Genomic DNA, 21,750 nt, shown 5'->3' with positions numbered 1-21,750 from the left:
GCTGCCTTTCATGTAGGATACTGACAAAATCTTTTTTAAACTCTTGCTTTTCAAAAGTATCCAAATTCTTGTAATTGTTGTATTTGCATAGCCAGATGCAGAAACCTTTGTTGTAGCCATGTTTAGGCTATGCCAACCCAATGCCCTAAGAGGCTTCCTAGGAGGCCAGTCTGTACTCTTTTGGATTGGGAGTAACTAGATCTCTAGGCTCTGCAGCCTATCTGCATCCCAATAAATCAGCATTATAATACACGTTATAGTCTGGTTTGCTGTTTTTAAGAAGCTGAGCTGGCTGACTGCTCAGCCTTTTGCTTTCAGCATCAGAAGTGACTTTATGAGCATTCTCATTTGCTTTAACAATTGAAAGGAAGGTGGAAACACATCCTTTCCTTCCACTCTGAGGCCATTTATTGTCTTACTTTGTTACAGCTACTTAAAGAAAACAGCACTTAAAGAAGGACTTATAAAAATGATTCTGAGCAATTATCACTAAAGAATGTGAAATATTTTCATTTGTTTTTTTCTTTCCTTTTTTTTTTTTTTTCTTTTTAAAAAACCCAGGTCTTATTACATTTCTTCACAGGGAGTATTTTCTTTCTCTGTGTAAAGCAGAAGTTCTAAAAGAACATGATATTCCTCAGCTTGAGTTAGGACTGCCTACAACTGTAAGTAAATTATAATGTATACATGAATATAAATAAGTATAATGTTTATAAATATATATTAGATATAAAATACACGTGTGTTTGCAATATATATTATATAATTATATAATATTATATTGCAATATATAATATGTGTACATATATAAAATAGTTAATAACTTAAGAAAGTGTAGATTTCCTATAAAAACAAATTATGTTGGATTAACCAATGAAATGTGGCACCAACTACCATAGAAATTTTACTTCATTATCCTGAAAAACAGGCTGCACAAGCTCAGCCCACTCTTGGGTAGCACAATGAACTAGGCTTATAACTTCATTTGCAGTGTGAGAATATGAGGACAAGACACCAACAGCTTGCAAATGGGTCCCCTTCTGAGGGAGAAACTTCACTTGCTGTTGTCCCAGTTGTGTAGATGTTTTCCATTAGCCTGCTTTGGCTCTTGTGGATGTTTGCAAAGCATTTCTTGATGGTGTCAATGATCCATCCCACTACGCTTGGCATTCTGGAAGAGTTCCCCCCCACACCCCTGGCCCTGTATTCAGTATTGTTTGCTTTTCTGCTTCCTTCCAGGTATTTTGAATAATTCCCAGAGTCTCCAGCAGCTTGGCTAAAACATTGAGCCTCACACGTGAGTCTGCTTTGTGACTTCTTGTGCCTGTCTCGCCAGGGGATCTTCAGACGAGTGCCACTGTGTTCTGCTAATCTTGTAAAGCAGAGAGCTAATTTGTGGCCCAAGTTGCAAAGCTGAGCAAGAGAAACTGGGGAACAGGGAAAGAAGAATAATTCTTGATTCTCTTGCAAAGGTCACCCAGATTTCATCCTAAAAATATATAGTCTTATGTTAACAATATTTTTGGAGTGCGCTGGCTTTGCTGAACAAGCAACATAATAACATTTCATGGCTTTATAATGCACCGCCATAGGAATTCAGATTTTGAGAATCTATGTTTCCCATACATAACTAAGAAACAACTTTCTAGATGAAGTGCAAAGCTGATCCTCTGTCTCATATTTGAGAATAGGAGGAAGACTGGAGATCACTCAGTAATGCCAAACAGCCTGTTTTTTTTGTAAGGCAGAATGGGAGAGAGTCGCTTGTTTGTTTGTTCCTCAGGGATGCTAAAATTCCCACAGAAAGAATATGGTGTGGATGTATATCTGACAGATCAAGATGCTGTGTGAATAATGGGAAGACATGTATTTGGAACTCATGAAGTATATGAGAACCTCAACAACAGTTACTTTTCCTTTTTCTTAACTGTTATTGCCATAAATATAATAAAGGTGATAGCTGGAAACTAAACAAAATAAACTTTATTTTCCTGATACTTATCTTTGACTTTGTTTTCATTATAGCCTTGCTAATTCCTACTTGCTAGCAAAAGATTCCAACACTGGACCCTAAACATCATCCTTCAAAAATATTTAGCTGGAAAATGTTTCAGCCAGCTCTCGCAGTATTAAGATTTTATTACTTTAAAAATAGTTGATAAAAACCTTACTTAATGTTCAATAAGACATTACTGTAAATCATCAAAACTAAAGTGCATTTGCCAAAATACACAATAACCTCTCTTCTGAGGCAAAATGTCCTTCACTAGTTTTTAATTCATCTTGTTTTCTTGACAATTAGTGGATTTTAGCAACCTGCCCCAGATGAGTTTGAGATCAGTGCAAACTACTCAAGTTCTACCCTGTTCAAATTCATTAATGAGCAATTGCATATAAAACTTTAAAACTTTAGAATACCCCCACCAGTGTCTATCCATAGCATTTAAGTCATCTTCATCCCCCTGAAATGTGCTTGCAAAACCCTTTTTCTGGCATATGTCAACCCTCCAGAGGATCCTTCCTTTATGGCACTGCACCACGCATAGTCACGGCAGAGGACACCTCTCTGCAGGCCCTGCTCTTCGTGGGCATTTGTCCAAGCTGGGTGAGTCGTCATTGTGCTGCTGCATGGAAAAATACACATTTATGCCAGCTGAAGCCCAGACTCAATTTACTATATATGGCAACAATGTCATTGCAGACCTCCCCAGAGAAAGCGCAAGTTCCTCCTATTCTTCTCCAGAGTGATCTCTGGGTTGCCACTTATGCAGGTGTTGCCTTCTGACTTCTGTGCGCTATTGTCTGCTGCTCTAACTTTGGGGGTTTTGTACAAACATTTGCTGTTGTTAAGCAGACTGTACACATTTCCTTCTCTGGCCTTTGAGAAATGTTTTCTAATCAATTCCTTTAATAAACTGATACATTTATACATGCAGCCTGCTGTTCAGCTGGATTTCTGATCTTGAAGAGATAATTTGCTTTTGATTATTATCTGAAACATGGCTTTATAGGAATGGTAAGCTGGGGGAGGGGAGGAGTTGAGAAGCAATCGAAAGAAACAACACCGTTTTAGTTTAGAACTGAGGCTTTTATTGGTTTTCAGATGGGCATATCAGCCAAATAGAGAAGAAAATTTAAAATGCACAGTGTATTTAATAAAAACTATGGAAGAAATATGTATTTTTAAGTTGACAAAAAAGACTGTTACCAACACTTTGGGTAAAAACGTTGACATAAACTTCATAAACGAACAAGATCTCATTAAAATGTGTGTGTTTTGGGCTAGACTTCCTGTCCATGAAGTTGTAGCTAGCCTGTAAATAGCTCTAGCAGGAACACTCAAATTGCTACTAAAAGATAAAATAACAGTGGAAAAGTTGATTAGCAGTCTTGAAAGAGAAGTCCCATTTCATTTGGTAGAAATCTCTGACTTACAAATCTTCTACTGGATTAGACCTCCTATATATCATAAATAAAAATATCATCAGCTATCAATTAATGTATTGAAAGAAAGTTTTAAAAATAATTGTCACGTATCAATTTTTTTTTCATTTTGTTCACAACCATGACTTTAAAGTGTTTTGAGAAGCTCTAGTTAGAACTGGCTATTTTTTTGTGCATGGAAATTTGTTCATCAAAAAATGCTTGTGTGGATTCAACTAAATAAATTGTAAATTAAGTACTCAATTTGCCTAACCACTTCAGCTGGAAAGAGAAACACTAACAATGTTTTCATAAATGCAAAGACATACTTTGAACTAAGAGAAAGGAAATGCTTTTGTGTTGAGCACTGAATTTCCTACAAATTAAAAAATAATTCCCTGATATCCTCCAGTAGAAAACTTTGAATTAAAACAACTCTAGGTTGCATCAAAGTATTTTTTCCTCCCAATCCTTTTTTTTCTGTTTGGTTACTGACCCCAAGCTCTCAGTTATTCACAAGTGTTAGCTGCAGATATCTGGAAAACTGTAAATGACTTACATTAAATTCCTCCCTTCTTTGTCTACTTCCCTTTCCTGTCAGTCTGTCCTGTCTTAACGCTTGCTTCCTCTGTTACTGCCATTTTTAATAGTTTACATTAGGTGGAAGCCTGTGGCGTAAACTGTCCAACACATGAGTCCAGCTCAAAGCCTTGTATCGATTACCTGTCAAGGTCAGCGCTGGAGGGGTGTTACAGGCTGGGTTTTTGGGTTCAGCACATAGCCCTAAAGGTTGAGAAATGCTCCTAGAACAGCATGGAAGCACAACAATGGAAAGGACTGAGCACTACAAACCCTTACTGTCACCTTGGGCTGCCTCTCAAGCAAAACCTGGACTACGCTGCCTGGGGGGATGACGCAGCCCTGGCCTCTGCTCCTTGTCACTCACCCCCCTCAAGCTTTCCCTCCTCTGTATTGCTCCCTTTGGGGGATCCCCATGACCTGGCTAGGCCAAAGATCTGCTCCATCATGCATGAAAGAAAAAAGGGCAACTAAGAGCCATGCTGTCAGTGCCCAATAGTGATGGAAGGGCCCCAGGTCCTGGAGCATCAGCAGATACAGCTATCTGATGCTGTTGTTCCATTGGGAAGCCACAAATCAGATCAGCACCAGAGACAGAAACTACATTTTTCTTTCCTTGTTCTGCTTTCATCTCTCCTTTTGCATTTCATTCTGCCTGATCAGATGGGAGTGACACTTCTGCTTTACCAAACGATATTTTTCTCTTTTTTTCTCCCCCACAACAAAGGCAGTTAATGCTGTCTGGTAGCTTGCCAAGCTGCAGGTTTCATTGGTAGATGGGATCCAGCTCCTACCCCTTCCTCCTTTGGAGATCAAAGGTCTTTGCTACCTTTAGATGAGCAGAAGACCAAAACCTAGCCCTCCTTAGCATAAGTATCTGTTAGCCAGCAGGTATCTCAAAGTCTAGATGTTGTACATATTTACATACTTTTATATGTAGGGTATAAAATAAGGAAATGAACAAATGGTTTTTCTCTCTTGGAGTTTACTACTGCGCTTCTGAGAAAACAAAGTACACAAAGTCAGATAAATCAGCAAATAAGTAGATCACTGGGAAGAACATTTAAGAGGTGTTGAATTAATAGTCAGTACTTGTGTCTGCTAAGCGAAGAAAAAAGACAAGAAAGACTTATGAGTCAAGGAGTTAAAATCCAAGTTGATGGTTGCAAGAAGAAAACTTCAAGAGCCTTGGGGTGTGCAAGGACAGGCAAACAATCTTGGTGAGGAAACTGTTGATGAAGATAGTTATTCTGAAGACTGCAATCATGGTTGTTCAGACTCCATGCCTCTACTTTTAAATGGTTGTCCTGCCTTGACACACTGTAGGCTGCAATTGAGGCCCTTTTGAAGCCCCAGAGGATACACTGAAACTCCCAATTAGGCGATGTGAAGACTTCTCCAGATCACAGCTGTTACTCATTCTACTTCTGCCTATCAAACTGCTTTTTCTCATCTCAGATTGTGGTTTCTTCTTGTGCCAAGATATTCTGCTCTTTATTGATTTTTTGTTCTTTTGTTATTTCATCCTTTAATGCTGCAATATATTCTGAGGATTGTGCAAATAAACTGTCCAGTGTTACCTGACATGTGTAAAGCCTCTGTCAGCTGTCATCAAATCAAGCTGTGAGTTCATCTTCATCTAAGTATCTCCAAGCAACAAATGAAAAGAAAATGAAGAACACTGTGTCAAGAGATATTCTCACAGTTTTCCCTTCTTCAGGATGTTCCATTAATCTTCACATCTGTAATACTGTCACCTTCTTAAACTCTGTGTTCACCTCAAATGCTGAGGGATCTTTGCATGTCTGCCTGCACATCTACTTCTGAACGCACAATGTATCCAAACCAGGACAATACAAGGAGCTGCTGGGATGTGTAAAATATTTGTTTGCATATATGCACAGTCAGATTACGTGTGTGGCTGCAGTGAATGCGCACTTGAAAGCAAACAAAAGAATAAGCAGGAATTGTGAGCAAACCCATTATGGTGTTATGTTGGAAAAAAAGAAAAAAAATACTCTGTTGCTTTGTGTCTAGGATATCTCCTGGTCTGAAAAAATCACAATCTAGGAAGTTCTGCCTCAGTAAATATGTAATTTAAATCACATTACTAAAATGCTTTTGAAGTCTAAAATGCTGTTGTGAAGGAGTAATTTCAAGCCTGTTTAAGGGCTTTTGTAGTGCTAATATGTTTGTTTAAACATCAAAATGTACTGTATTAATGTCTTTCTCCTTTCTTTAATGGCCTTCTAAAGCTACTGACATCAACAGAGGCAGCTCTTCTGCACTAGACCGGATTTAAGGTCAAGTGATTATTAAGATATTAACTTGGAGTATCACAGCAGCAATCTCCACGAGTGACATTACAACACTGGCTGGCCAGTGTTTTTCTCCTGTTTGGAGGAATTGCTTTTGATCATATTAGGGACTGGCTGACTGCATGATGACGAAAACTCTCTTCTGCCTACCGAATAGGAATTTGTTTAGCGCCATTAAAGGATTTGGCTTAGTTTTTACAGCCTGGACATTCTCACGACCTAATTCCTATTTAAGGACTTGTCCATCTATTTAAAGTACATGAATAGGAAAAAAAATGCATTGGAAATGTAACGTGCACATGAGATATTGTGCCAAATATTCAGTTTCTTTTAGAAGCATGATACTGAGGGATCCCACGACTTTTATTTCCCCTTTTAGCAATAGATGCTTGAAAAGTGTAACACCCTATTAGGGATTAGAAAAATTATCTAATGAGTGAGTAAGTAGATTAAGCTATCTGAAAATTTTTTAAAAATAATAACAATTTAAAAAAGCAGGATTCCAGATAGTTTCTCATACAGAAAAGCAATGTGAGCCAAAATAAAGAAAGCCTCTTAATGGTAAAACATTTAAAATGGAAATTAGAAGCTTTTTTTTTTTTTTTTTTTTTTTTTTTGCTGAGGGAGAAGGCAAGAAAAAGAGCCAAATATCTCAATAGCTATCAACAAGCTCTGAGTAACAAAAATACGTTACAGGAAACGCTAGTCTCCGGTGATAAATAAGAGACCCGGCAGCACAGGATGCATGCAGGGCGAGCTCCTGGGGCTGCAGGGATGTGAGTGGCACACAGGCTGTCCTTGCTTGAGCAGCGCGGGCGGACGCGCAGCCCACAGCTGAGCACCGTGGCAGCCCTGGCCCTGCCGCTCCTGCCGGGACAGTGCGGAGGAGGCATGGGCATTGTCCTGCTGCCACCGCGGCTGCTGCTGCTACTGGCCCCGGCCCTCTTCTGTGGGACGCCAGGTTGCGCAGTGGAGCATGCCGAGGTGCTCTGTGCTGAGACTGCCTGCTACACGCTGCACGGGGACAAGCTGGCCTGGAGTGGCGCCCAGGAGAAGTGCCAGAAAAATGGGGGCAACTTGGCCGCTATCAGGAGCCTGGAGGAGGCCCAGCATGTCCAGGAGCTGCTGAGCAGGAGCCACGCAGGGGCCGGCTGGCAGGGCAAGGTGTGGATCGGGCTCTCCCGGGAGAAAGGCAAGTGCGTGCAGTCCCATGACCCGCTGCGGGGCTTCGCCTGGGCCGGCAGTGGCGAGAAAACCAACTACTCGGCGTGGCTGGCTGAGCCTCACACCACCTGCTTGAGCCACCGCTGTGCCAGCCTACAGCCCGCGGGGCCCTCATCGCCCACCGGCTGGGCCGACGGCCCCTGCCGGGTGCTACTCTCAGGCTACGTGTGCAAGTTCAGCTTCCAGGGCATGTGCGCACCGCTGGTGCTGGGTGGCCCAGGTGCAGTGACCTACATGACGCCGTTCAGCGTGGAGAGCGCAACGCTGGCAGCGGTGCCCTTTGGCACGCTGGCGCAGGTGACGTGCGGGGCAGACGAGCCGGAGCAGCACTTCATGCTGTGCAAGGAGCGGGAGCCAGCGGGGGGCTTCACCTGGCATTGCCGCGGGCCGCGCTGCGCCAGCTGCACCCGCCATGATGACAGCTGCGAGGGGGAGTGCGTGGAGGTGGAGCAGGGCGCCCCGCCATGCTGTGCCTGCCCCCCCGGCTACGCACTGGACCTTGATCTGGCGTCGTGCCTGCCTGCCGACAGCTGCCGCCCCAACCCCTGCGAGGGGCCCTGCCGCCGCCTCCCCGATGGTGGCTTTGAGTGTGGCTGCGCAGATGGCTACGTCCTGGCACCCGATGGGCAGCGCTGCCTCGACGTGGACGAGTGCCTGGGGCAGCCATGCCACCAGGAGTGCCGCAACATGCCCGGTGGCTTTGCGTGCACCTGCCACCTGGGGTACGAGCCCGAGGCGCCCGGCTCGCCGCGCTGCCATGATGTTGACGAGTGCGCCGCCACCACCGCTGCCTGCCCCCCGCTCCAGCTCTGCCTCAATGTGCCTGGCTCCTTCCTATGTGCCTGCAGGCCAGGCTACCAGCGGGACACCAGGCAGGAGGCCTGCGTGGATGTGGATGAGTGCCTGCGACGGCCCTGCCCCGACACCTGCCTCAACATGCCTGGCTCCTACCGCTGCACCTGCCCACCGGGCTTCGTGTCGGCCGTGGACGGCAGTGCCTGCCGCCCTGACTCTCCCGGCACAGAGGGGCTGGCAGGGACCTCCTGGCCCACACACCCACCACTACCAGCCCTGCCCGCGCGGCCCCCAGGCTCCTCAGTGCAGCCCGCTGCCGCCGCCGCCACCTCCGCTGCCGCCACCACCACCACCGCCGCAGCTGCCACCACCGCTGCCAGCACTGCCTCCCCAGGGCCGGGGTCTGCGCGTGATGCTGAGCACACCACCGATGGCCCCAAGCTGCTCCTCTACTACATCCTGGGCAGCCTGGTGGTCATCCTGCTGATGATGGCTTTCACCCTGGCCTTGCTGGCCTACAGGAGGAGGAAGGCCAAGGAGGAGAAGGAGCAAGCCAAAAGTGCCGCAGATGACTACCGCTGGGTGCCCGAGCAGGCAGAGAGCAGCACGGCAGGCAGCGAGTTCAGGTGAACACAGGGGCCGCAGGCAGGCTGTGGAGCTCCCAGCGCCCGTGGTGCCACCTCTGAAGGGTCTCGCAGGGAAAAAAAGGTGCAGCCACAAGCAGTGGAGAGCATTTTGTGTATCCTCATTTAAAACAAAAAAAAGGGGGGGGGAGAGGGGAAGGAAGGGGAGTTGGTACTGTCTCTTTAATGCAATTTTGGATGTCTCCTTGTTTGAGAGCCTGTCTTGGATCTTCTTGTGGTGAGAGACCTGGTATTTCCCAAGGCAGGCACTCAGTCCTTCATGACGAGACCTGCAGAAGTGCCAGGCACTCAGCCCTCGTGGGAGCCCTGATTATTCCTCACCTTGGAGAGGCTAGATATGATTAGATATGGTTTATAACCCTGCTGCCTCTCCTTGAAATGAAAAGTTAAGGGGGAAGGAGTAGTTTCCTGAGCAGTGTAGGAACTACAAGATTTAAAAGTGGTGGGGTTTAAGTCACCTGCACTGACTGCTCCTCAAGCCTGCAAAATTTTACAATTGTTAAAAATAGCAAATGACTAGTATTGACTTATTTTCCTAAAGGAAAACAATTCATTTTATTTCTTTTTGCTTTCCCCGACCTGCATTTAAAATGCAAACATGTAAAAGAAGTAGTTCTCCCCCTCCTCCTCCCCCCTATACAACCCTTCACCAGCTCAACAGAAATGTTAGTGTTTCCCTTTTGCCTGCATGGAATCAGATACTCTGCCACTCAGCCCTCATTTTCACTTTGCTTTACTTGAAAATGGTTTGAAATCCTTATTTGTTTCACCAGGGCAAGATCTGATTATCTGCAGTCAGGAGCAATCTTTTTAAAGCTGTTCCAGCACAGAGCTAATTAAATAAACCGCCTCAAAACTACAGCAACAGAACACTTCTGCAGATGAACAGAAATAAGATTAGTGGAGTTAATCATCCCTGCAGAATTACTCGGACCTGTTCATGTGCAAGGCCTGGAGCCTATGCAATTTGCTCTACTAAATTCTGGGAATTTGGATAATGATGCTTCTCAGAACTCCTGACAAAGCAGGAAAGAAACTACAAGTACAGCTTTGTGCTATTCACCTAATAAAGATGTTAAAACCTGTAAGAATGAGATCTTAATGCATCACATTGAGCTCACAGGTACATAACATACATGAAAATTGTTGAATTAAGCCTTTCATATAAGTAGTCAAGACAGAGAATATGCAGTAAAAAGGTATGAGAAAGTATGTTCAGGAAGAATTGTCCATCTATTTCTGATGTATTCAGAACAAAACCACTTGAAAAATACAGAAAACAATCCTCTCCTTCAAATACAGTCAGATGAAAGACCAATCTCTTCCTGTTGCATCATTTTTTTGGTAGGCTCCCCTCCCAGTTGCTTAGGTTAAGCTTGCACGAGGTCCAGGCTGAGTGTGTATTTCATCTATCCCTCCTTTTAAAGAGTACACTGGATATAGCATGTTTGCTAACTACTGAAACTTCAACATCTCCTTCAGAACAATATGCTTTACCAGAGCGAAGTTGATCTTGGTTTGGGTGCTGCAGAGCAGGGGAAACTAAGTCACTTTCCACATGGCGTGTGAAGGCCACAGTCTCAGCCTCAGCACATATTCCATGGGAAGCTGCAAGGATGGGGAGACGATACCTTCATCCTTGCCTCCACCTGCCAGCTCACAGGGAAACCAAGGGAGCTGGCTACATCATTTTAAAGGCCTGAGTGTTGCATTTCTGCCAGTAATCCTGTCCATTTCAGTGAGACTCTAGATGTGAGTGAACATCCTCTCACCGTAGTGGGCCAGACACGAAAAAGCAGTCACAGTCTGAACCAATGGTACAGCCTATATACACAGAACAGGAAGATTTTACCTCATGCACATTTCTCTCTTGCTTGCTCTGTGCTTTCCTAGAGGTCAAATTGCTGATGTTCCCTTGGAAGAGAGGCAGTCCTATAGGTTGAAAGTTGGCCTCACTCGAGCACCAACATTACTGCAAAAATCTGCCTGGCTAGAACAACAGGAGCCTTTTCCATCTCGGGTGTACGAGGTTAAAAGGTGTATCAAGAGGGCTACATTTGCTTAGAAACTTCACACAGATTGGCAACCTTGATCTATATATAGATGTTTTAGATATTCTGGGAATAAAGTGTGTTGAGCTGTGCTAACCTGTATGTGCTTATGCACAGACTAAGGGCTGAGAAAGCTGTTAACGTGCTCCACAAACTGCACTGGAAGCTGGACTGGACCCAGGAAAGTACGTGAAACAGTGGCATTTTGTATAAAAAAGTTCCTGATTTTGCTAACATTACTACAAATTTAAAAGCCAGCAGATTAAAAAAAAAAAAAAAAAAGACTAAATGCAGTAGGTGGTAATATGGCTTTTAGGTACTCAGCCTTCAGAGAGCTGTTTATTCAGCTGTTTCTGAAAAGGAAGTCTCTTTCTTTAAATTGTTTCACAGTGAGAACTACTCCAAAACCAAGATAGAGTGTAGGGGCCATTCCTTCTTCCAGTCAAAGCAGTGCCAGTTTCATTATTTACTGCAGTGAACCAATGCTATATGAAGCAAAAAGGTCCTAGAAAAGAACAGGCATGTTATTTGAAGGGTACATAAGTTCCCTGAAATTTCTACTATTTTTACTGTGTACTTGAGGCTTAAATTGTGACAGAAATGGGAACTGAACACAAAAGAGTTTGCTGTGGGCAGCAGCCTACATCCTGTTCTTCAGTATGTGGAGGAAAACCCTTTCCTGCCTTTTTTTTTTGGTTCTTAATTTCTCCATTGTAAAGTAAAATTAAAAAAAAAAAAAACAGGAAAATGTAGTTTCTATCTGATGTAAATGTTTTTAATGTTCTGTTTGTGCTTCCTTTGCACAGTAGTTTGAAGAAGCTGTGAATTTAACAGTGGCATTCTTGAAATTCCCACAGAAAATTCATAGCATTTCTTTGTTATGACAACAAGCCAGCAAATTTTGAATGCATGAATAAATCAAGCAAATGAGCAATCTTACTAAAATTGGTGGAACAACCTATGTGCACAAAATTCTACCTGTACTGAACGGCTATGGTGCCACAGGGTCTGTATGGGGGGGAAAGCCATCATACCAATGGGCCTCACACTTCAGGGACTACTTGGTTTGCTCTATCTGAAGCTAAGGTATTTTCAAAATGTTTATAGTCTCAGGAGTTTTTCTGATGTATTTTTCAATTAAGAAAAGAGATCAATTAATTTCCATATTAACTCTTTTATCACACTATGAAGAAGGGAAAAGGAAGCATAAATACAGACTTACAGCTGGTAAAAGTCTGAGAGCTATTATTTATTCCAGAAATGAATTATTAAAACCTGTAAGCCTATTTTCTCTTGTGAATTTTATGTATTCTGCTGTGCGTACCGCAGAGTATTACAAAAGGAGTATTGTAGTCAGATAAGCCTAGAGAAGATACTAATTTGTAGCTAAGTTTAGTTTAGGTTTGATCTTGTGGAATTATTTCCTGATGTAGCTTCCCTCATCTTGTTCAAATTACATCAGAATAAACTCATAGCTTACTTTCTTCCTGCTACGAACACAGTGGGAATGTTTTGATACCAGTCATCATCTGGGTGTTACCTAGGGCCCAGTGAATACTTAGTCAGGAGAGACAGGATATTCATCCTGGCCCATGGTGGATTTGCTGTGTTGCCCTGGGCAGCTACATCTTTGCTCCCCATTCCTTGCATATAAAAGAGAAGTAATTACAAGCAAGGCCTACAATTGTCTTTCTGTTGTCCTGCCTGGACTGGCTGGCTAACACATCTGAAATGCTTTGAACACATCAACCGGTTTGTAAGTGTAAAGCATTATATCTTTATGGTCCAGGGTTATGACTTTCTTCATCCTTCATGAGAGTTTCATCTATCAGTACTGAATGATACTGTGCCAGATAGCAATGGCATAATACAACTACCTTACCATTGCCTTCAACTAAAAAAAAAAAAAAAAAAAAAAAAAAAAAAAAATTATCTCAAACTTTGAATAACACTGTATATTGCTTTTCTGATTAAAATAATAAAATCTAAAGAAAAAGTATCCTTAGTGATTTTTAATATACACTGTGTCAATATCTATTGACTAAGTACATGCAAATTTTTTTTTCTTACAATCTGTTTTCTCTCCAGTCAAGGAGATACCCTGCAGATTTTCTCAGGATTTTAATCACGATAAACCTCAGATTAAGAAGAAAAAAGCAAGTAGAAATGCTTGCTAAAAGCATTGATCTCTGACTTTGTTTAAAATCTATTTAATACTGTGGCTTAGGAGTAAACAAGTCAGTTTTTAAGGCAACACTTTTCTTCACTGTTGCTTTGCTAAACCGGTCACTAGACACTATAGGGCACAAGCATGTCTTACTGTATGGAGTCACACAGTTAATCTTTGTTTCTTTCTTGAAGCTGTAGTCTATACATGGAGGTGATGGCAGGCCTTTTCTGTTCAGCCCAAGACCTGCAAGTTATCCCTATTAGAAGCCTGTCTCCAGTGTTAGAAATCAAATGGCCATGGAAACTGGACAGATTATCCATCCTTACAGTATGACGCAACCAGCTGTTTTTTTTCTTTTTGTTTCTCCCTGTCTAAATTTGAACCAAAAAAGTTTTGCTAAAATAACAACTTTGATTTCTGAGGGAAAAAATGACTCAGTTCATTTTTCACATGTACAGTTGGCTTGTAACTCCAAACCCCTCCTGCAACATATTTTTAAACAGTAACCAAAAAAAAAAAAAAAAAAAAAAAAAAATCCTGAAAAAAGCAAACATTTCTCAGGCAAGCATTTTGTTGAAGGTGCAGATAACTGTCAGAAATGAGATGAGTAGAAAATTTTTGAGCAGCCCTCTTGCAATGTACCTCTTGCAAGGCAGAGGTAAGACCGTGCTGGTGAATGATCTTATGCTATCATTACTCATCCTATCTGCGATGTAGTTGACAGGATCTCAGCCCACCAAAGTGCCAGTAGTCACCTTTCATAATCTTTGTATTGGTAGAGCATGGCTTCAGGTGGTATGAAGGCATGGTTGACCTAACTGAGGATTATTCACTTCCTGTCTACCAAGGCCATAAAAAAGAGAAAGGAAAGGTCTGTCCTAGGCCATACAGAAACATATACTGAGGCATATCTCCTGCTTCTGTGCGTATGTGGCCATAGAGATGATCTCAGTCAGATCCTAAACCCATAAGCAATCCTGCTGATTTCAGTGTAGCTCTGCAGGAAGGCAGAGATCAGCGTTTCTGGCTCTGGTCAGTGACAGAGCAGAGAAGTCACTAGATACTTTAAAACTGCAAGATTGATAGTGGCTAGAGCTGTCTCCACAACATTCATGACCAAAGAAACACCATGCAGGGAAAAGGTAAATTCTCACACAGACTGGAAAAAATCTCAGCAACACAAAGAATCCTTTAATGTTGCCCACACCTGCAATGGCATTTGTATGGCCTTTTATTGGTCTTTGACATTTTTCCTAAGCAGTGTTTAAAACAAACATACAAACAAAAAAGAGGATGTGACATCTAGTGACAGATGGATATTCAGTGTCTGTACACATCAAAATACAAAGAGCATTTTCAGATTTGTTCTGGCTACTGTGGGAACTGCCACATGACAATTATGCACCATCCATGCAAAACTTAGCAGCAGAGTCTATTCATGGAGGTAGGAAGGATCCTCTGCTGAGTTAAGGAGCTGAGGAAAGTGGGAAAATAATTACACTGTTGTAGGAACAGCAGCGTGATGACAGCAAGCTGTGATCCACTCACAGCCTGTGTGTGGCAAGAGACTTACCAATCTGCTGTCGTCATTAATCCTATTTATTTTATGTTGCTGAGGGACCGACTGAGATTGGTACATACTGCATGTCTACAGAGGAAGCAGAGTTCCTTCTAGAAGACCTTCAAGTTCAACTCAATAAACCAAAACAAAGGAGTGCAATATGGTGATTAATACACATTTCCAATTTACCCCCAGTGTTTCTGAGCTAGAAACCCAACCCTGGAACATCCTTCCTGGGTGCTGGCCCCATGCCTCACTCCTAAGTGGTAGCAACGCTCCACTGCAAAGACATGTGAATGGCCAGGGTCCTGCATCTACCCAGTATGGAGGGCTGCCTCTGTCCTCTCTGCAGCAAAGAAAAGCACCTTGTCTTTTACGCGGTAGTACAGCAGCAGCAAGATGAGTCTTCAGTATCTGCCAAGTAGGGCAGGCAGGAGGAAGGATTCAACAATTTGAGCTCTGCTTGTTCGGCTTTTCTCAGCCTTCTCCAAAGCAAATGCTGCAAGCAGCATGTGAGCGTCCTGTATCAAGTCCTCTAACTTCAGTTAGTGGAGTTTGGGCCCACATGGGTTATTTTGACTATGACTTCTCACTGCATTGAGGTATCATGTCTTTGGCTGGTGACATCTGTGCCATAGGGCAGTTCAAAAGGTGAAGTATACATTTTTTCTCTTTTTGTGGTAAAAGATGCTGCAGAGAAGCAGAAGAATTTAAAGAAAATGTATCGAATAATGTTAAAATATAATCTACTATGCTCCTCATTTCAAATCCCACAGAGTCAGACACTGCAGAACAAATGCTTTCGATATTTGCTCTTTTCCTCTTTTTCTTGTTTTTATCTTCTAAATATTTTTTGGCATTTGGTTCTCCCAAGTCCTTCCAAGACTAGTAAGTGAAGTTAATATCTTGCCAAGTAGATTTCAGTACTACTGGTGACAACGCAACAGAGAGAAAGAGCCAGCCTACTACGGTGAAAAGATCAGGCTGTCTTAATGAAAAATCCAGAAAACCTCACAGGTAACTAAGCTGTTGTGCAAAGGCATGTGTTGGAAATGATGCAGGGTTCAACAGTAAGCTCATGGAAAAGGATAGTAGGCTAATCTCCTCCAAAAAGCAAATCTTCCAATATTTTCCTTGACAGGGCCTGAAAAGGATAGGCTTGCATGGATGAACATGGATGACTTCAAAAGCCTCTTTCACTTTTGCAAACTGAGCTTCACATGAGCCTTCATTTGCAGAATATGCCAATTAATTTACCTAAAATGACTTAGGGCATGAGCACAGTGGCATAATAGCGCAGTGGCACAAAAAGATAGTTGTTTATTTCTAATGGCTATTTTGAATGCCAAGATAGCTAACGCAAGTAAGGTGGATTTTCAGCCTGACTCCTCTGAGGCCACATCCAACACAGCCTGAAGCCAGTTCTGCATCCCTGCTGTGGCCGAGGATGCATGTCCTGAGCTAGGGGTTCAACTCAGCCATGCTGCCATCATGTTGAGTGGGACAAATATGTCTGATTTGCAGCTGGCACTTAATTGTCTCTTATAGTTCATTATTTTATTTATAGGCAGGGCAGCTCAAGTCTGTTCCCTGTGCTCACAATTCAGATCCTCACAAATGAGCCTCGAGGATGTCCCATACAGCACTTGCAGACTCTTGTGTCAATGTTACAAACACTGGGAAAGCTTATGGGAAACCTTAAATTGTATTTTTTGCTAAATGGTTCAGATATTTGGTGATTCCAAACAGAAGTGAAGTTGCCAGCAGGTAAAGAAGATGGTGTGTGTGGGGTGATAATTCATGCACTCACTGATGCCAGATCAGTTCAAAGATCCAGGCTTTTGAGGTTTTAATCCCTGTGGGAAAAAGCACTTACTATTTTTCCTGTTATTAAATCAATAATTAACATAAGACTATGAACTAGAGGAAATGCATCAGACATGCTTGCTTGCAGGACTTAATTTTTCGGTCCTAACAAAATTTGTCCTATCAAAATGTGGTGGTGGTCTGCAAAGAGAGGCGCATTGTTTCGTTGTCTTATAAAACAATAAACATCTTTTTGCTCTGTAAATAGGTCTTTTTGGTAGGCTTTACTTTGAACGGAAATATTGCACTTTATGAAAGCTGGTTAAGCTTTGACTACCCTTGTTATTGGCCCAAGGTGTGTGGGGGGGAAGGTTTTGGGTGAAGCTTGTCCTACTGATACAATTAAAATGAACTTCAGAGTAAAGAAATACAGGATCCCTGGGTCTTAGCCTGTAGGAAAGAAACATCAATTCTTTCCCTGAAAAAAACAATGGTTGCATGTGCTTAACCTATAATGAAGCAAAAAAAATGCTGTTATAAGTTAAAGTCAACCACTTTGAACCTGGTACATTCACTTGCTCTTCACAGCTCCTTTTTGTTGCTGGAAGCAAGGCACAGGACAAGTTTAGCATGCCTTCCCATGATTAATACAAACATGACTGGGCAGGAAGGCAGCAGAAATGGCAGCACGACTCTAATAGTCTTTCTGGAGCAAGAAAATTTACTGTTCTCAGAGGCTATTTTCTGTGTCTGTATTGAAAATTATGGCTATAACATGCTATTGGGATGTAAACATATCTGTGGAGAAAGCCTCTTATTTTTCCGTCATAATGAGGGAGAAAGCTCCCTCAGCACATGATGTGACTGCTACAGTCCTGTCTTCTCCAAAGATGTATCAAGCAACAACAACCCTTGACAGGCATCAGCAACACCCAGAGCCCTTGTTCAGGCAAAATTTCCGTAAGCAGCACTCTTAATTAACATACAGCCTATTAAACATACTCACTGCAGATGTGTACTGCTTACCCATATCATTGGCAAGCCCTGGCAGAGCCCTTCGCATTGCCTTGGAGTATAGGTTTGGCCATAACTGCAGCCAGCTGACCTAAAAGTGCATGGTTCAAAGGCCCTCAGGCTGCTCTGATTTCCAAAATAGGAAATCCCCAGGAGACTAAGTGTTTATTTGTGACAGGACACAAAGATTGTAATAATAAGTTATATCATTTTTACAATCACTTTTATGGCAGTTTTGGAGAATGCTTTGCATCCTGCAGAACAGTTATAAGTCCTAGTGATGTACTCCATCTCTCACTGTGAGATGCTAAAATCTGTTTGACCAAGCCTTAGCAGTGTAAAAAGGCTAGAAAAGTGAAACAACGTGAAAGAGAGTTCACACAGATGAGAGTTAAGTCTTCTTTTTGGATATATATATGGATATGCTTCTCATTTCAGTCTGCAGTCCCACTCTGACCAGTTGTATTCCTGTGTCTGGCAAAACAAAGTCTGAAGACATTTCAATTTAGGGCATGGTGACATTCTCTGCCCTGCACTTCCTGGCCTTATTATACTTTTTTTTCCCTTGTAACTGCAGTAAACTTATCATTTCAACTTTGTCTCACAGAAACAGCAGGTCTCTGAGTGGCTGCTAAAAAACTGAAGACTTCCTTTGTAACAGCAGCCACTGGAGCTGGAAGAATATGGAGATTCATATGGCCTTTGACAAGAAAGCTTGATCCAGCACAGTGAAATTCACCTTTTTTTTTTTTTTTTGCTGGGGATTTCATGAGACGAAGTATATATACGTGTATGTGTTAAGTCCAGTGTGGACCAAGTGCTCTGGCTTTATTGCAAACACAGAGAATAAATGGCATCGGATACACCCGCCTGGCGGTATTGGCAGTCAGATCTAGCCTGGGCTTGCAGACCTCCTGTATTGCAGACTGCTTCAGTCAGTGACCATTTGCCTAGGATTTCTGGATGTGTTATTGGATCTACTATTCCCATTGAGCTGATGGACACCAACTGATCCCAAGTAGATGATCGAAATCCTCCCCTTCCTCCTGGTCAGTATTTTTGGATATAAAAAATGATATATCTGGCAGTTTGGGAAACCTAAATTCACAACAGGCATGCTAGCAGCGTATGCTGCATGTTTTCCAGAGGCCCTTAGCACCCCCACAGGAGGTGGGCCAGTGCAACTTTCTCTTCTGTTCATGTCTACAGCCTCCTTCCTTTGCTCTGTAGTCCACCATGCAATCCTTTGTATCTCCGCACAGCAGGTAGGCCACTTTGGCACTGGGGTTCACCAAGGAAGAACAGCAAAATAGCTGAGGTTGGAGGCAAGACAACGAGGAAATAGGAGGTTTCATGGGCTAAGCCCATTTCTTAACCTTGTTTGATAGACAAATGGATGCTAAATACAAGGAAATGCTGACAGAACTGTTTATTAAGTTCTTCCTTCTTGCTCATCATCTCCCTAAAAGTATGGGAAAGCTGAGTACCAGACTCTGTTGGGACCCTTATAAAATCCCAGTTTGAACATGTTGGTTGTAGGTGCCTGCCAAGTTCATTAAGGAAAAGCTCATCAGAAATTCCCAGGGAATTCTATTACACGTGGTTCAATTTCTCTGATTTTGCATGTCATAAATCATGCAATTGTCTTCAAAGAAAAAAGGAAAAGTAGGTAAGACTATGGGGGTTTGTTTCCCATTTATCTTTCGAATATGTAGAGACCATGTTTTCAAGTTTCTTTCTCTAGTGACAGAATTGCACTAGGATTTAAATGCAAGCTGAAATTCTCATCAATAAATATGAAAAAGGGGTTGAGAGGCATTTAAAAAAATGACAAATGTCATGAGATTAGCAACAGTAGTTAAGAGTGATAACAGAAAACTTTGTGAGGGGTATAAGCCAAGCTGTGTAAATTGAGGCTGCTTCATTGGACAATAAAAGTCTCTTGCCATATTTTGGAGCTGTCTTTGAATCTGCATGAGAAAAGACTCTCTCTTGGTATCCAGCATGCCTTTGCAGCTTAATTTTTTTTGCACATTTGTTTCAACATGATGCAGGGAGACTGCAGGTTGAACTGGATGTGCATCTTTAATGATCCTAAATGGGATTTTGCATATATCATGCATGCTTGCAAACAACATATCTCTTATTTGGATAGCTTTTTTTTTTTTTTTTTTTTTTTTTTTTTGAATTTATAGCATAACAATTTAATATTTAAAAAGTTACATATAATTATTGGCATTATAATATTATCAAGCTTGCTTTCAAACCAAACAAATAGGCAGACAAAATCCTTGACAAATATCCCCCACAATCAAAGGTCAAAGAAAGCAATTTGAAATATCCACTGTTAGCATTCCTTTCGTGTAAGGATGACAATGACATTTTAGATGACTCAGACTAAAATAAAATGAAAAGTCTTTCTTCTATTATCACAATGGACAGCTGGTAACGTCTTGCAATAACTTTTTAAATTGCAGAGGAACATGATTAATCAACTTTTATGAAGGAAAAGAAGTGTGTCAGCAGGAAAGGCATTTCTGTATCTGACTCAGCCTGAGAGCCACAAGAACAAATGGTGATGGTGGTTTGAGGCAACAGAGAGATCATCAGAACACACAAAAAAAATTAAAACGTGATTAATCTGATTTCTTTTGCCCTGATTATATCTTCTTTCTATTGGCAAGATCAGTCCTGCAAATTGTTTGCAAAGCAGAGACCTTTGTGTGAGATTCTCACTCCTCATAATTCTGAGGGAAATTGTGGCTTTGATAATACTATATTTTTCTTGGAAATTTTTGAAATATTTTTCATCATGCTGGCTTGAAAAGGGAATTTATTTCTGTTTTATAATTGCTTAAAAAAAAGTGAACTAAAATCTACTCATATTTTTTATTTTCCACTGATTACATTCTGTATTCTTACTTTTTCATTTGTTGTTTTCTTGGACCTTTCCTCCTTTATTTTGCTGTTTTGTTTCTGGAAGCACCGGAAAACAAAAAAAATTGGAAGAGAAACTAAAATCCTGAGGAGTGGAAAAACAAAACAAAACAAAACAAAAACCGAAAAACAGAATGTTTTTTCTAAGCAAAGAAATATCAGTGCTACCAAGTCTCAGTGACAATTCTCCTTCATGAAACTTCTCAGTGGGATCTTATTTTGAATGTTTTGTGAACTAGTTATAGATCTGTTCAGGGACACATATGGATAGGTCTAAGTGGATGAAAGAGCTTGGGGTAACTGAGCTCTTGTTGAATGAATGATTAAATTAAGGGAATGATTGGCATTTGTTCTGACTGGGAAATCCTTTGCAGAATGCAAATACACTGGCAGTATTACAGCAATATACGGTCTAATTTGTCCTTTCTTTACAAAGGAATAAATGGTTATGTGAAGTCCAAACAACAGACGATCAAAACCTACAGGATGTGTGTCACATAAGAAGAGGTCAAGGTTAGCTAATCTTGACCTAACCACAGCCTTTGCCCTAGCATTCTTCTACTGGAGAACACGAACTTGACCTGCACCATAAGGCAGGCTATTTCAGGAGTAAGGAACAAATCCTATCTTAATCTTAGCCTTTTTTTTCCCCTTGGGTAAATCAGATGCTGATGAAATTAAAATGCAAAGACATTTTCCTCCTTAGAGCTGAAATTTTCAAGTGGATATAAATTGCTTTGAAAGTTTGTGGATTATAAGTGAAAACTGTATTTTCTGCCCATTGAAAATACTCTGCCCATTGAAAATTTTCTGCCCAGTGTTATACTGGTATAATTGCATTTATCAGTGGGTCACATCAATGTCAGTGCAGCAATTAGGCAGTGAACCTGGAGCAAAAGGGTCATATATTTCCTCGTTGCCACCAGCTCAAGTGCAGAGATATATGTAAGTTAGCCCCAAGGCCACAAAATGAGGGATGTGAGGAGAACATCTACCACCATCTTTCAATGCAACATGGGTCCACAGTGCTCTGGGCTGTGCTGGAGACAGGTCAACACCACTCAGGAGACCTGACTGGTAAAAATTGCCTCCTGAAGCTCTCTGGGAGTAGATATTCCTGCTCTCTACCCAGCTGCAGAGCTGGAAGCTGCTGTAACATTGCTGTGGTCCAGCTGGATATGTATTGTTATGGTATAAGCTAGCCCAGTTACACAGAAGTCATACAAGT

General features: G+C 41.9%; 1 protein-coding gene across 3 annotated transcripts; it reads left to right on the top strand.

The window, feature by feature from the left end:
- Window positions 1-7,011: 7,011 nt before the first annotated feature.
- CD93 (CD93 molecule) lies at window positions 7,012-18,481 on the top strand. Of its 3 annotated transcripts, none has more exons than XR_009957804.1 (2): window positions 7,012-9,078; window positions 9,757-9,833. XR_009957804.1 is itself a non-coding variant. In XM_062571351.1 (2 exons), the coding sequence occupies exons 1-2, from the start codon at window positions 7,212-7,214 to the stop codon at window positions 18,218-18,220; spliced, it is 1,782 nt and encodes a 593-aa protein (XP_062427335.1). In that variant the 5' UTR covers window positions 7,012-7,211; the 3' UTR covers window positions 18,221-18,481. The 3 variants fall into 3 exon arrangements, 2 of the variants coding, with proteins under 2 accessions (XP_062427335.1, XP_062427333.1); XM_062571351.1 differs by lacking the exon at window positions 9,757-9,833 and adding an exon at window positions 18,193-18,481 and having other exon boundaries at window positions 7,012-8,965; XM_062571349.1 differs by having other exon boundaries at window positions 7,012-8,965; window positions 9,757-12,320.
- Window positions 18,482-21,750: the final 3,269 nt, after the last annotated feature.

The sequence above is a fragment of the Rhea pennata genome, chromosome 3, assembly GCF_028389875.1.
Source record: "Rhea pennata isolate bPtePen1 chromosome 3, bPtePen1.pri, whole genome shotgun sequence".
In the NCBI taxonomy this organism is placed as follows: Eukaryota; Metazoa; Chordata; class Aves; order Rheiformes; family Rheidae; genus Rhea; species Rhea pennata.
This window is presented reverse-complemented; position numbering and strand designations above follow the sequence as displayed.